We start from the raw sequence: 14,512 nt of genomic DNA, 5'->3' as shown, positions 1-14,512 counted from the left end.
GGTCTATCTTTATTTATTTGAGATCTAACCTGTTCATGTGTTAACGCACACATGAAAGAGGGGAAAATACAAATATCAGCTTGATCGGAAACTTTTGTGGCCTTTGTAAGTTTTTAACGGCGGGCGTCACTCTCCCCACCGTTTTCCGTGGTGGGTCCACTTGAGCTTTAGATCTACTCATTCTTGCTCATGCCTTAATATGATCTCTCCAAATAGATGTACGGTGTAGATGCAAAACATACATCATGTTGGGTCGACAGAACTTGGTAACGTCAGTTCAATAGCCAGTCCCACCTATCTGGAAGCGGATTGGCTGGCGTACCACACACCACCAATGTGGCTGGTGTGTTGACGTCACCAAGTTATGTGGGTCCCATAATGAGGTATGTGTTATATCACAACCGTCATTTCACTTGGCGAGCTCTTACTAAGGCTTCGACTGAAAATTAAGATAGATCCGACGATCAAGTGGACCACATTAAAACAAAAAAAAGCACAGGGGTATTAAACATTTACCATGGAAACCCTTTTGGGGTCATAGAAGTTTTGGATCGATATGATCTTGGTTTTTCCTTTTCATCTAGGTCTTTGTGACCTTATGAACAGATTGGATGGAAAATAAACGCTATGATGAGCGCTGAGAATGTTTTAACGGTGAGAATCATTGTTCCACTGCTATTTCTGGTGTGGTCCACTCAAGGTTTGGATATGAATAATTTTTTATAAAATGATCTAAAATCATCTCACAAAATGAATCAACGGTATGGATTTAATAAATACATCATTTTGGGGGCCATGTAACTTTGATCTCCTTTGAACCGTTCGTAAAACTCGGAGTTCGAGGAGCAGCAACGCTCTTCTTCGCGCGACACGTACCCACACCAACCATATCACCAGCCAATCCGCAATCCTACCTAGCCTGGCTTCCCGTCGAAGGAACTTCGTGGGAAGGACTTTCGAAGAAAATCCGCAATGTCTAAGTCATGGAAACAAGACGGAAACTGATGTGGGGCCCACATCATCGTCGCGTCACTCGCTATAAATGAAGAAGAGCTGAGTAGAGTACCTGCAATCCCACGTACAAAGCGAATTTCCAGGACTCGTGTCCGTGAGAGTAAAAACAAGTGATCTCTGCTTCGGATATTTCTGTAAAAAAAGGGAAAGAGAAATGGGCAGAAAGGAGAAAGAGGCTTTTGTGTTTCTGTTGTTGATGCTGCTGCTGACATTCCAAACCTGCTCGGCTGCATCAAACACGCAGCAACCCAAGAGAAGGGAGTCTCTATCAGTATCATCATCTTCATCATCCAACAGTCCAGGTTCCTCCGTCTTCCCTATCTTCGGGAATGTATACCCCGCCGGGTACTCTCTCTCTCTCTCTCATAATCCAAGTAAAATCACTCTTTCTTGCATAGTAGAAGTGATTTTGTTCTTTTCAATTGGAAGTGAAGGGGTGTGTTTGGATGTCTTTCTAAATCTGATTTTGTGATTTTAGTGTGGTGAAACGGATGCCGAACTGATTCTATCGGCGTTTGGGTTGGTCCGAAAATGTGATCAGTGGAGTTATCGGGTCTTGATTTTTTGTGGGTTTCTTTCACTTCAAAAATTCGGGTCGAAATTGCGGGTTTGGGGAGGAGGCCGATTGTGATGTTGGTGAGAAATCCACCCCGTCCATCCATTTTCCCAGATCATTTTACGCCGAGGGCCCAAAAATTGAGGCAGATCCGAAACTCAAGTGGGCCGAACGACAGGAAAAAGTGGGTAGGGAAATGCCAACCGTTGAAACCTCCATGGGTCGACGGTGATGTTTTTATGCCATCCATACCGTTAATAAAGTCATTCCTGCTGGGATGAACTGAAAACGCAAAAATATTAGCCTCATTCAAAACTTCTGTGGCCCCATGAATGTTTCAACGTTGGAGTTCAATCATCACTGTTTCCTGTCGTGCCGCCCACTTGATTTTTGGATCTACCTCAATTTTTGGCCAATGTCATAACATGATCTAACAAAACAGATGGACGGGGTGGATTTCTCATAAACATCACAGTAAGCCCCACCTATGAAATCAACATACAGTCTACAGTCTGGATTAAGATTCAAGTGTGGCCCACCTAATGGGTAAATCAGCCTGATTTTCAAGGAGGATTATCTTCTGGGTGGGGGGGCATTCCCATTCCATTTTCATGGTACTTAGTCCCACAGACGTGGAATGTTGGTGGAAAAGATGCCAATACCATTGTCTGTGTAGTTTCAGTTTTCAATTAACAACATTTCCTAGTATCCATAGTGAGGAAGTATCCCTCAAATTACAGTTAAATTACAGTTACATTTCTTTCAATTCCAACCTGAAATTAACAAGATTTCAATTTGGAGAGCAGATCCTCAACATGAATGCTATAGAAGGAAATTACAAATTCAGCTATTTCCACTTTATTAGAACTTAAATTGCAATTCAATTTCAGAGCTCTTCCATCTATCAGAAATTGATAAAAACTGGGTTGAACCCTTACCTAATTTTTATAGTCCGACACATTTCTATCTTGCCATGATTTCTTTCTTTTTGTGAAGTTGAGTAATGATTGCGTATTTACCTGTATTTACATATGTAATTAGAAAAACAAACAGCCCCTAATATGACAATACTATGCAGGTTATACTACATTAGCGTCAGCATTGGAAATCCGCCCAAGAAGTACTTCCTCGACATCGACACAGGCAGTGACCTTACATGGGTCCAATGCGATGCCCCTTGTGTCAGCTGCTACGATGTAAAACAAACACAATCTTCATTGCCTGTTTAGATGTTGCTATTTCTCTAGTCCTAAATTCTTCCTATCCCTATCTCTTATCTCTGTTATATTTTCTGGTTTGGCAGGGTCCCCACCCACCTTACAAACCTGCGAGGAACAAGCTTGTCTTCTGTAAGGACCCCCTCTGTCCAGCCGTCCCCTCCCTCATCCCTTATACATGCGAGGAGCCTCATGATCAATGTGACTACCAGATCACGTATGCTGACGGTGGCTTCTCTGATGGTGTCCTTGTGCGGGACACTTTCTCACTCCGCATGTCCTCCGGCTCTCTCGCTCAACCCAGTCTAACTTTTGGGTAACGAACAATTAACCACTTTCAGTATTTTTTGTACTCCATGCAATTCTCAAATGTTCCATCTGCCCCATTGATGAGTTGATTCATGGATTGCCCAATTCATGAATGCGCGGATGTCCAAACAGTCTTTTGAGTTATGTGCTGCCACTGCTGTTCTATCTCCTTTCTCTTATATAAGATGTCTTTTTCTGGTTCTCATCTACAGATGTGGATACAACCAAGGAGGCTCCAGTTCAATCTCCACTCGTATGACTGATGGAGTTCTTGGCCTTGGAAATGGCAAATCTAGTATTTTATCTCAGCTGCGAGGACTCAATCTTGTAAGAAATGTGATTGGCCACTGTATCAGCGGACAAGGTGGAGGATATTTATTCTTCGGAGACAGCATCATACCTTCTTCAGGGGTGACTTGGACACCAATGTCTCGCAATCGATTTCAGTAAGCCTCATCGTCCTCCACTGGTACTTTTGTTTCTTACTCAAAATCCCTCTTCCTTTAATGGGTCCCGTGTTCTTTCTTGCAGAAAATACTCTCCTGGTCCCATGAATATCATCTTTGGAAAGCAGCCTATTGGTGTGAAAGATCTTCTGGTTGTTTTTGACAGTGGAAGCACGTACACTTACCTCGCTTCGCGGCCTTACCAAGCATTCGTCTCCACGGTGAGTGAAAACAAGGATGGATGTTGATCCTTGTTTGGATGCATTACTGAATCCAGTTGCAACAATTAGTTCAATGAGTGGAAATGGTACCTTTCTTAGCATTCATACTGAGGGCAGCTTAGGCTCCAAATCACAATTACATACTCTCAAGTTGGGGCTTGAAAGTAATGCAACTGCAACTTGAGGGCTGCTTCCTCATTCATTTTAGTAATTTCCTCTTCATCAAACTAATCATTACAATTTGATTCAATAGTGAATCCAAATGCAGCTTGTAAGTTTTATCATCTTTATGAACTACTCCATCTAGATGGGAACTGACTCAATGCTTCTGTTTGAAGTTGAAGAAAAGTTTATCTGGAAAACCACTGAAAGAAGTGTCCGAAGACGAAGACGAAACACTTTCTTTGTGCTGGAAAGGTTCGAGATGGTTCAAATCTATACTCGAAGTCAAGGAATACTTCAAGCCCTTGATTCTGATCTTTGCAAATGGCAAGAAAGCTACGCTGGAAATACCTCTTGAAGGTTATCTGATCATCTCAGTAAGCACTTACTCAACCTTCAAACATTATGGAAGAAAAAATAAATAAATAATAAGAATTTAAATAAATAAATAAATAAATAAAATTAAAAAAAAAAACAGAAAATGAATGACTGATGCTGCATCTTGCTCAACTGACTTCTAATAAGCTGTTGTTGTTGATGTTTTGTTTTCTTAAGTGGCATGGCAATGTTTGCTTGGGGATTCTGAATGGCAGTGAAGCTGGACTGCAAGATCTCAACGTCATTGGAGGTAAGAACTTTAACAAAAGAAGCAAAGCACCATAGTTCTAAAACTTGGTGATTTGACTTGAAACTCGGCTGAACTGACTTGGCTCGAAGAGATTTCAGGTTGAGTCACCATGGAACTCACAAGTCAGCGTGACTCAATCTCAACTCGATGTGACTCTAGATGATTGTATCCACATACAACAAATGTAAAATATTTATAAACATTATTAAGTTGATTTTTAGATATCGAGTCGAGTCAAATAAAGGCTCTAAGTCTTTGAGTCAACCCAACCTGCCTGAACATAGAGTCAAGTTGAGATTTCCAGTTTTTGAACTATGCTTAGCACTGAGCATTCTCTCATCTGCCTAGTAAACTGTACATGTGGGGCCAGCTTTAGTGATATGAACTGTCCATCTGATGGACCTGTTGTGTGGGAGATAACCCAAGTGGGCACCTATTAAGTGTGGATGTTTGTTTGTAGTTGTTAAAGTGATAAAGTCCCTTGATATACATTGATACACCACACTCTGACAGCTTAAGCTTTTGGAGTAAATGGTTGTTTGACATGGTATCAGAGCGGAAGGTCCTATGTTCGAATCTTAAGAGCAGCAAATATGCCTCGCTAACGTGCGGGGGGGTGTTAAAGTGATAAAGTCCTTTGATATACATTGATATACCACACTCTGACAGCTTAAGCTTTTGAAGTAAATGGTTGTTTGACAGTAGTTGTCCATTCTGTTGGCTATGATCATTGGATATTGGAGATATTAAGTAATGGTCCATCCCATGATGGGGCCCACAGTTCTCTGGCTTTGTTTATTAAAAGCCCATACTATTGCTGGTCGAACCCAAAAAAAAAAAAAAAAACCTTCCAATGGAGTACAGTTAATGACTCTCTAATCCTACTTGCCTTTGAGTTGATTGCTTTTCCCCTTCATGGCAATCACACAGACATCTCGCTCCAAGATCTCATGGTAATCTATGACAACGAGAAGCAGAAGATTGGATGGGTTCGTGAAAATTGCAATAGGCTCCCCACATCTGGAACCGCTTTCTTCTGATTTCCTTCCTCTTAAGTTGACACGCACAGAGGAGATTCTTAGCCTCTCTCTTATGTTTATCCAACACCACTGACGATCACGGCGATGATGGCTTCAACCATGGTTTTTCTCAGCCTTTATGTTGCAGACATGGGAATCTTGACAGATGAGCATCCTGCAAGTTACCCTCCTGACCGAACCAATACGGATGGAGCAGAACAATAAAGACAGGAGATCCATTCCTCTTTCTTATTTTTGCAAATTCATATGTATACATTCATAAGTGCATTAGGCAACGTGTATTTAAGATGTCTTTATGAAAAGAAATAAATGTTGGGTCTGTTTCTAGTTAGTGTTGTCTAATATGGATAGAGATGGTGATGGATTTGGTCTCGATCTCACATCTCCGTAGGCATGCTGAAATATGCGATACAAGTAGTATTAATGACATCAGTTGCCATCTTTGTGAATGAAAAAGAAAGAATCAAATGCATCAAGCAAGTGAACTTTTGTAAATTGTGAGGAGTTGTATAGCTCTTTCTTTTATAATAAATCAATTGGATGTTAAAAATGCATTTTCGAAAAAATAAAAAAGATGTGATTGTATAATATTTAGGTTGAAAGTTTATCTGGGCACTATTTTTTTTTAAAAAAAAGGTTTGCATGAGTGGAGTATAAGAGTTTTATAAGGTGGGCGTAATTGCTCAACGGTCTAGATGTTAGGGGAACTGCACAAGCACACATAGATGAATCAATGATAGCAATCTAAAAGTACTAAGCAAAAGGGAGATGTAGTGATTTAACTTGGAAAAACCCTTTCGAAAAATAACCATGGCACGAAACGACAGATGATTACTATGAAAGTAGAAATTACAGAAATTACAAAGAAAAAGATTTTCTTCGATTCAAACAATCTCGAATCTCACACTTACTACACCCTTTGAAATCATAGGAGCGAAAAATCTGTGCAGAATCTGTCGATACCATCAAAGCCCTGTCGATGGCATCGAACTAACACTTCAATTATTCAGAGACAAAACATGATTTTTCAGAAATTTTCGACGGTATCGAACACTCATCAATGGCGGCCCCACTGATTGGTCTCAAATTTGTGGGATACGCTTAGCCTGTGATACACGCACAATCTCTTAAATGGATTAGGAATGCTAAAACTGTATGATGCCTGAAGGAAAGATAAGTGGGCAACAAATGAACAAAAAAAGAGGGGGAAAACATCCTTCTGTTTTGTATACTGGTAGCCACCTGATTTCAGGCCAGGAGATCAGAACAGTGTGGGCCACCTGATGGAAAGCTTAGATCCCTCGACTGTGTGCCACATGGGCGTCTGCACTTGCCTAACAGTGGGAACTGCTCCGCAAGCACGTGGGCTTAACAAACCTCTAAAGAAAGAACAAGAACCTGAGATTGAAAAAACAGAGGAACTGAAAAACATTGCTCAGGGAAAATTGGATCAGCCTAGATTTCATTACTAACTTATGATGCAGCCCGAGTATTTGATATTCACAACCAGCCTCATTGGGACTGATATTATATCTAGAGTTAGATATATTCTTCTCATACGTGGATTTGATAAATTATTCACTTAGAGAAAAAAATAAAAATGAAAAATCCTTTTGTAGTGAAAGAGATTGAGGGTGTTGTATTTGGGTAATGAGAAATAGAAGTGGATTTGTACTGAGTAAACTTTATTGGGCTCACCTTGAATGTATGTGGCTTATCCATGCCGTCCATCAAATTTTTTCATCTCAAACCCAAAATTGAGGCATATCCAAAGCTCAAGTGGACCCCACCACAGAAAACAGTGGGGATAACGATGGGCGGACCCATCGTGATGTATCTGTTTATCCACACCGTTCATCCATTCTCTCGTATCATTTCAAGGTATGTGCAAAAAACTGAGGCAGATCCAACGCTCAAGTGGACCACACCAAATAATAATCTTGGGTTGCATTAATTTTGCACATACCTTAAAATAATCTGAGAGAAGAGATGGATGGTGTGGATAAACAGATACATCACGATCCGCTTGCCCACAAGACTGCCCGTTCGCGGCTAGAGACGGTAGGGGTAGGACGCTGATTTCCTGCCAAAGCTTCTCGCAGGAAGTTCCTGCACTCCGTTTTTTTATTAGTTCCTTTCAGGACATGTTGCCAAAAATGCACCGTATACAAATCTCAAGTGAGCCAAAAACTTGATAATTGGACTTCCACAGTTGAAATATTTGTGGGGTTATAGAAGTTTTGATTCTTCTAATATTTTTGTTTTCAGTTCATCCCAATAGTAATGACATTATTAACAGTATGGATGGCATCTAAGCATCGCTGTTGAACTCAGGAAGGTTTCAACGGTAATAATTTCTCTAACCACATTTTACTTTAGTATGGCTCACTTGGGCTTTCGATACTGTTCATTCTGGGCAATATGCCCTAAAATAAACTCCCAAAACGGATGAATGGGGAGGATTTTTCACAAACATCAGTGGCCCCACCTAAGTTCCGTGCGCAGGAACTTACTGCCAAAGGCTTTCGCAGGAAATCCGCGTCCCAAAACGTAATTATTACCCATGGTAGGGATTGTCCCCTAATACCATGGTATAAAATTAATGCCATGCTTTGTTGATAATATGGTGGTATATTGAATGAATATACCCACCATCATTTGAAATTATTGAGAATAATACACGTGTTATATCTAAACTGTTCATTTGTTTTGTAACCTCATTTTATGGCATTGGCGTAAAAATGAGGTAGATCTAAAACTTATGTGGCCCCAAAGAAGTTTTCAACGGTAAGTATTCAATTCCTGTTGCTTTCTATGGTGGGGTCCACTTGAGCTTTAGATTTACCTCATTTTTTGGCCCATGCTTTAAAATAATCTCAATAAATGGGTGGACGGTGTGGATATAGCCCACACATCATGGTGGGACCTACACAACTTGCTAAACATTGAATAAAATTGGCACAGAACCCAATGCAATTCCATTTAATGTAATTCCAAGCTTTCCCATTCTTCCCAAACATGGAGTGGAATTGGCACAGGACCAGATGAATCCCCTAAGGGCCTGTTTGGCCGGGCAGGCTGGATTGGATTAGATTGTATTAGAAGGGATTGGAAGGAGTAATCCCGGGATTGGCCGGGCGTGCCAAACAAGCACGATGAAATTTTGCTTGGATTGGAGTAATCCCATGGGATTGCCAGCAATCCACTGACATCACCATCATTACCTTGAAATCCACCCAATCCCTCCTAATCCCACCTAATCCCATGATTTTTGCCTGGGACATGTTTGGATGAACAAATTGGAAGGGATTGGCTGGGCGTAATCCCAGGATCGACCAGGCGAGCCAAACATACTTGGTGGTAGATTCTCTGGATTTAGCAATCCCATGGGATTGCCTGCAATCCACTGACACAGCCATCATTGAATGCAATCCACCCTATTACAATCTAATCCCGTGGGATGGGCCTGTCCAAACACGCCCTAAGTAAACTCAGTGAGGCGAATGTATGTAGTCTATTCATGCCGCGCATCCGTTTTTTCATCTCATTCAAGGGGTTGAACCCAAAGTTGTTGAATATCCCAAGATCAAGTGGATCATACCAACCGTTGAAACCTTTCTAGGCCCCATAGTGGTATTTATTTGTCATCCAACCTGTTGATAAGATCATACAAACATGGGTAAAGAGAATAAACAAATATAATCGTGATCCAAAACTTCAGTAGCCCCTAAAAAATTTTCAAGGGTAGATGTTCAATTCAACTGTTTCCTGTGATGTGGTCCATTTGAACATTGAGTATACCTCTTTTTTTTCTCAAGTCATGAATATATCCCATAAAATGGATGGATGGATAGGATAAAATACATAGATCATGGTAGACCTCATAGAGTTTACTCAGTACGACTAAGCGTAGTGAATAACTCGCTACGCTAACCGCTTGACCTAACGTAAGGTGGATGACCGCACAAGCATCACGCTGGCCGTATCGGATGTAAAACGGGACTCTTTTCCACACGTGTTTGTAGCACTGCACATCGGCGCGCAGGACGTGAGCTTTACTCATGTAGGTTTTTATATTTTATGACCTGAAAGCTAGTTGGGCCACAGTACAAAACAAAAAAATGGCCAGAGAAAAAAAAATAAAAATGCTTTGACGGTCAGTTTATTTTTGTACGGTGGGGCCTACCTGAGGATCCCAGTTGAAGGCTCAGATATTGTACACATGTTCCATATTTAGCATGTGTGCATGCATAGATGAGTAAGGCTACACGACGCGCACATACCTCTTCGACCCATGGATCAAAAGTCAATCCGATCGGACAATTTGAACCATCTGATCGGTGGCCAAAATTGGGCTTTGGATCATCCCACAAGCGTGATCTTTTTGTCTTTTCTTTTTTTATTCATCTTCAAACCATCTGCTTCAGGATCTGTCTGATGAACGGTCAGGATCTTGTACAGATGTACCGCGTGTATAGCTTCTGGATATAGGACACGGGACTCAGTGGTCCGCCACTAAGAGACAAGTCCGCCCAGTGACAGAGGATTTCCTGCGAAAGCCTTTCGCATGAAGTTCCTGCGCTGGAAACTAAGATGTTGCCCACCGTTATGTTTATAAGGAATCCACTCCGTCCATCCGTTTTCTGAGCTCATTTTCGAATGTCAAACCAAAATTGATCAGGATTCAAGAATCAAGTGGGCCGCACTAAAAGAGAAGGTGGTGAGGAAAATTCCTACCGTTGAAACCTTCCCGGGGTCGACAGTGATGTTTACATGCCATCTATACCATTCGTAACCTAATTCCTACTGGGATTAACTGAAAACACAAATATTAACATGATTCAAAACTTCTTTAGCCACACTAATATTTCAACTACGTTCAATTCTCACATCATCCGCCCACTTAAGCAATGGATCCGGTTCATTTTTACCCAATATCGTAAAACGAACACAAAAAACGGATGAACGGGGTAAATTTCTCGTAAACATTGCAGTGGCCCCAACTAGTTCCCAGCGCGGGAACTTCCTGCCAAAGCGTTTCGCAGGAAGGCCGCGTCCATCCGACAGAATCTGAAAAGTAGAAGACGCGTGGGAAAGGGTGGTGGGCCCCACCTTGTGAGTGGGAATAGATGGTTGGGAAGGTCCTTGCCTTAGGGTTAAGGATGGATACAAGGGATTGCGTAGTAACACTGCGAGTGGCTACGTGTCTACTGGACGGTGCTATGTGACTCCCACATTATTTATTTATTTTATTTTATTATTATTTTATCATTTTTTTTTGGGTTAGCTTGTTAGTACACACCATGGTGGTCTACCAGTTGAGCTGTGGATCTGGGTGTTGACTCCCACATTTATGTACGTGTTTGATCCATCCATTTTGGATTATTATTTCAGGGGAAGCGGATTGGCTGGTGTACCACACACCAACTATATAGCTGGATTACTTACGTGTTCTGTGAAGGCAAGTGCTGACGCTCCTCGAGCTCTGAGTTGTATGAACAGTTCAAAGGAGAAAGTTACATGCCCTTCAAAATAATGTATTTATTTTATCCCACTTTTTCAAAATCATTTTAGAGCAATCAAAAGCTCAAATGGACCACACCACAAATAGTAGCGTGGATAATAAATTTCAATGTTAAAACATTCATAGGTAACCATAACGTTTATTTTCCATCCAATTTGTTCATAAGGCCAAAAAAACCTAGACGAAGAGGAAAAACAAATTTCATTCAGATCCATAACTTTTGTGACCCCAAAAGGATTTCAATGGCAAACGTTCAATCCCCTACTGCTTTTTGCAGTGTGGTCTACTTGATTGTTGTATCTGTCTTAATTTTCATCTCAAGCGTTAAGATGAGCCCGCTAAATTGATAGGCGATTTTAATATAACACATACATCATGATAGGTCAATCCTCGAAAAGAACTGTGCACCCTGCAGCTGATCAAATAAATCGTCTATCCTCGGCAGCGGGTATTTGTTCTTAATCGTGACCCGGTTGAGCTCGCGGTAATCTACGCAGAGCCTCAACGAGCCATCCTTCTTCCTAACGAAGAGTACCGGCGCTCCCCAAGGCGAACTGCTCGGACGAATAAATCCCAACTCACGTAACTCGTCCAACTGACGCTGCAGCTCACGCAACTCCATCGGTGCCATACGGTACGGGGCCTTTGAGATAGGCGCAGTACCGGGCACAAGGTCTATCTGGAACTCAATATGACGGCGCGGAGGCAATCCCAGAATCTCCTGGAACATGTTGGGGAAGTCACAGACAATCGGCCACTGATCAATACAAATGGCAACAGGCTCCTCAACGGCGCAAGACATCAAGCAAGATAACGGCTCTCCTCTGGGCTCGGCAATGAACTGGAACTGCAGCAAGCCTGGTATGCAGAATGTGACTGTCCTCGCAGAATAGTCCAAGATAGCGTGGTACTCGGCAAGCCAATCCATGCCCAAGATAACGTCAAAATCTGTCATCGGCAGCACAAACAAGTCAGCGGGCAAAAAGATATCACCAACAAGAACCGGGCAAGATGAACAGAAACGGCCCAATACTGAGGTCCTCCCCAAGGGCGTCGATATAGTCAATCCCTCACTAGTAGACTCTGTCGGCAATCTAGTCGATCGGCAAAAATCCTCAAACATGAATGAGTGAGAAGCGCCAGAATCAAATAATACTCGAGCGATGTATGAAGAGACGGGAAGTATACCCTCGACGACTCCTCCGGATGACTGCGTGTTCTGCTGAGCCGCGTAAAATCTAGCCTGAGCTGGCTGGGGAGGTGCATGTCCCCTCTGCGGTCCCTGGTGCTGTTGCCGCCTCTGTGGCGGCCTATACTGCTGCCTCTGCTGCTGCTGGGGTCTCGGCGGCTGAGGTGGCTGTGGTCCTTGTGGGGTCATTCCTTTGGAGGATCCGCTTTCTTGAGGTCGCCGCCGTGGCCGCCGTGGTGCTCTCGGCATGTAGATGAGGCTGCCTGTGATCCTCTCGGCCTGCAGATGAGGCGAGGACACTCACAAGCGATGCCTGTCCCACCACATCAAAACAAGTCCTGAATGGCACTGCCGGGGTGGCGCGGAGGTGCTCGATTTCTTTGGTGCTCTAGCAGTGGGTGGCTCCTATACCTCTGTGGTCGTCGGCTGCTGGGAGCTCGGAGGAGTCTGCCTCTTCGACCCCTCCTCGACCTCTGTCGGCTGCGCGCCGACCCCACTCTGTCTCGTAGATCAGCCCTCCGCACTCTGACTGAAAGGTCGGAAGCTCGTGTCAATCACACGGCCTCGAAGGCCGTAACGTAAGCCCTCTCGAAGCGGCGGGCCTTCCGCCCCTCATCATCAACCGTATATGGCGCGAGCCTCGATAGCGCCATGAAGCAGCCGCGTATTGTGCCACGGTCATGTCCCCCTGCACGAGTCTTGAACTCCAGTGCGCGCTGTTGTTCGACATGGTCGGGAAATACTGCTCCTCAAATCGGTCTATGAAATCATCCCATGTCCGGACATAGTCGGGTCCTACGCGTGGGTAACCGAGGTCCACGTGCTCGGCCTCGCCACTGAAAAGAAACCGCCAACCGAACTCATCGGTCGTGCATGATATGGTATCGAAGATCTTCTCCATATCGGAGCGTCATCTCTCGGCCACAGTCGGATCAGGCTCTGGAGGATCAAGCTGTAGGAACTCTCGAAGTAGGGCACTCGCGCGCTCTTGCTCTCTGGGCCGGTGAAACAACCGGGTGTCTGCTCTGCCCCTGCGGCCGTCACGGCCTGCAACATCTGCTGCAATCGGGAAGCACTCACGGATACGGTCGGATCCGCACTCGTCTCTGGTGGAGGAGCGGCACCCTCAGGATGTGCGGTATGAATCTCTGGTAGAGGAGCGACATCCTCAGGATGGGGAATCTCTGATGGTGGAGCGGGGGTCGTAGGTGGTAATGCGGGAGCCGCAGGTGGTGGAGCTGAAGTATCCGGTGGTGGTGCGGGAGTCGATCGGGTCACTCTCTGTAACGACCTTGGAATTTTGGAAAGAGCAAAGGCGCCTATCAACTTTGAAAACTCTCGAAGGCACGCTCGTTAAGGGTCGGTAATAAAATATCGCTAGGCTATCCGAACTCAGGACTTAATCATTTATAGTAGACATGTAATATTGTTCTTGGTTATTCCCGAGTTATGCTCTGATACCAACTTCTGTCACGCCCCGAACTCGGAAACCGAGCTCACAAAATTCCCGATCGTCGAATCCGGCGCCGACAGCCTCCGTAGAACCCCATTTTCGGATCCCGGCACCCATTCACCAGGTTCCGATCCTGGGATACTACAAGGAGGATTTCAAGTCATCAGTCTGATTCATAATGAGCATAACAAAAGCATAACCCACAAACAATAACCACAAGAACACCACCACAAAATCCAATATGATCAAAAACTTTTTAGTACAAAGCGACTGAAAGGAAAAATACAATGTAACAAAAGAAACAAAACTCCAGAAGCTCGGCTGCACGCTCCAACTATAGCGAGACTATGGCTGCAACTGCGTCCTGGCGTCACCTGCACGCATCAATCGTGCATAAGCTTACAGAAAGCTTAGAGGGTGGTGTGAGTATGTGCGCAATATAAGCGTGCTCAAAATGCAAGGTCAGAGTAATGCGAAAATCATGGTAATAAGCACATGAATACAATCAGCCGTACCAAGGCTATGCGGTACAAGATATGAATGCTATCGGCCATAATACGGCCATGCGATGCGAGATGCAACTCAAGCATGCCAGTCCTCATCATGTATCAGTACAGTTTTCATTCTGGATAATCACCAGGGTTCAATACACTCCAAATGTCACTGTCGCTCTCCTAGCCGCACAGTCCAAGTGAGCGTAAGAAACCTCACTATCCGCCTGGCCAATAGTCTACCAATACCTATCCGGCACGT

The 14,512-nt window shown here is 43.6% G+C and overlaps 1 protein-coding gene across 2 annotated transcripts in view; it reads left to right on the top strand.

Annotated features, from left to right (window-relative positions):
* The first annotated feature begins 932 nt into the window (after positions 1-932).
* LOC131242688 (aspartic proteinase Asp1-like) overlaps positions 933-14,512 on the top strand; it is a 35,415-nt gene continuing 21,835 nt past the window's right edge. Inside the window, exons 1-8 of one of the 2 annotated variants that reach the window (XR_009169689.1) lie at positions 933-1,359; positions 2,649-2,766; positions 2,874-3,103; positions 3,309-3,542; positions 3,628-3,763; positions 4,102-4,302; positions 4,481-4,553; positions 5,484-5,909. Coding sequence is in view for 1 of the 2 variants with exons in the window: in XM_058241497.1 (XP_058097480.1) it covers positions 1,169-1,359; positions 2,649-2,766; positions 2,874-3,103; positions 3,309-3,542; positions 3,628-3,763; positions 4,102-4,302; positions 4,481-4,553; positions 5,484-5,593 (1,293 nt within the window). In the remaining variant the exon portion in view is untranslated. Of the gene's footprint in view, positions 1,360-2,648; positions 2,767-2,873; positions 3,104-3,308; positions 3,543-3,627; positions 3,764-4,101; positions 4,303-4,480; positions 4,554-5,483; positions 5,925-14,512 lie in introns of those variants that run through there. The other variant, XM_058241497.1, reaches the window with a different exon arrangement.

This window comes from Magnolia sinica, chromosome 4 (genome assembly GCF_029962835.1).
Source record: "Magnolia sinica isolate HGM2019 chromosome 4, MsV1, whole genome shotgun sequence".
Lineage (NCBI taxonomy): Eukaryota > Viridiplantae > Streptophyta > Magnoliopsida > Magnoliales > Magnoliaceae > Magnolia > Magnolia sinica.
Note: the sequence above shows the minus strand (reverse complement) of the source record. Positions and strands in the feature narration are given on the sequence as shown.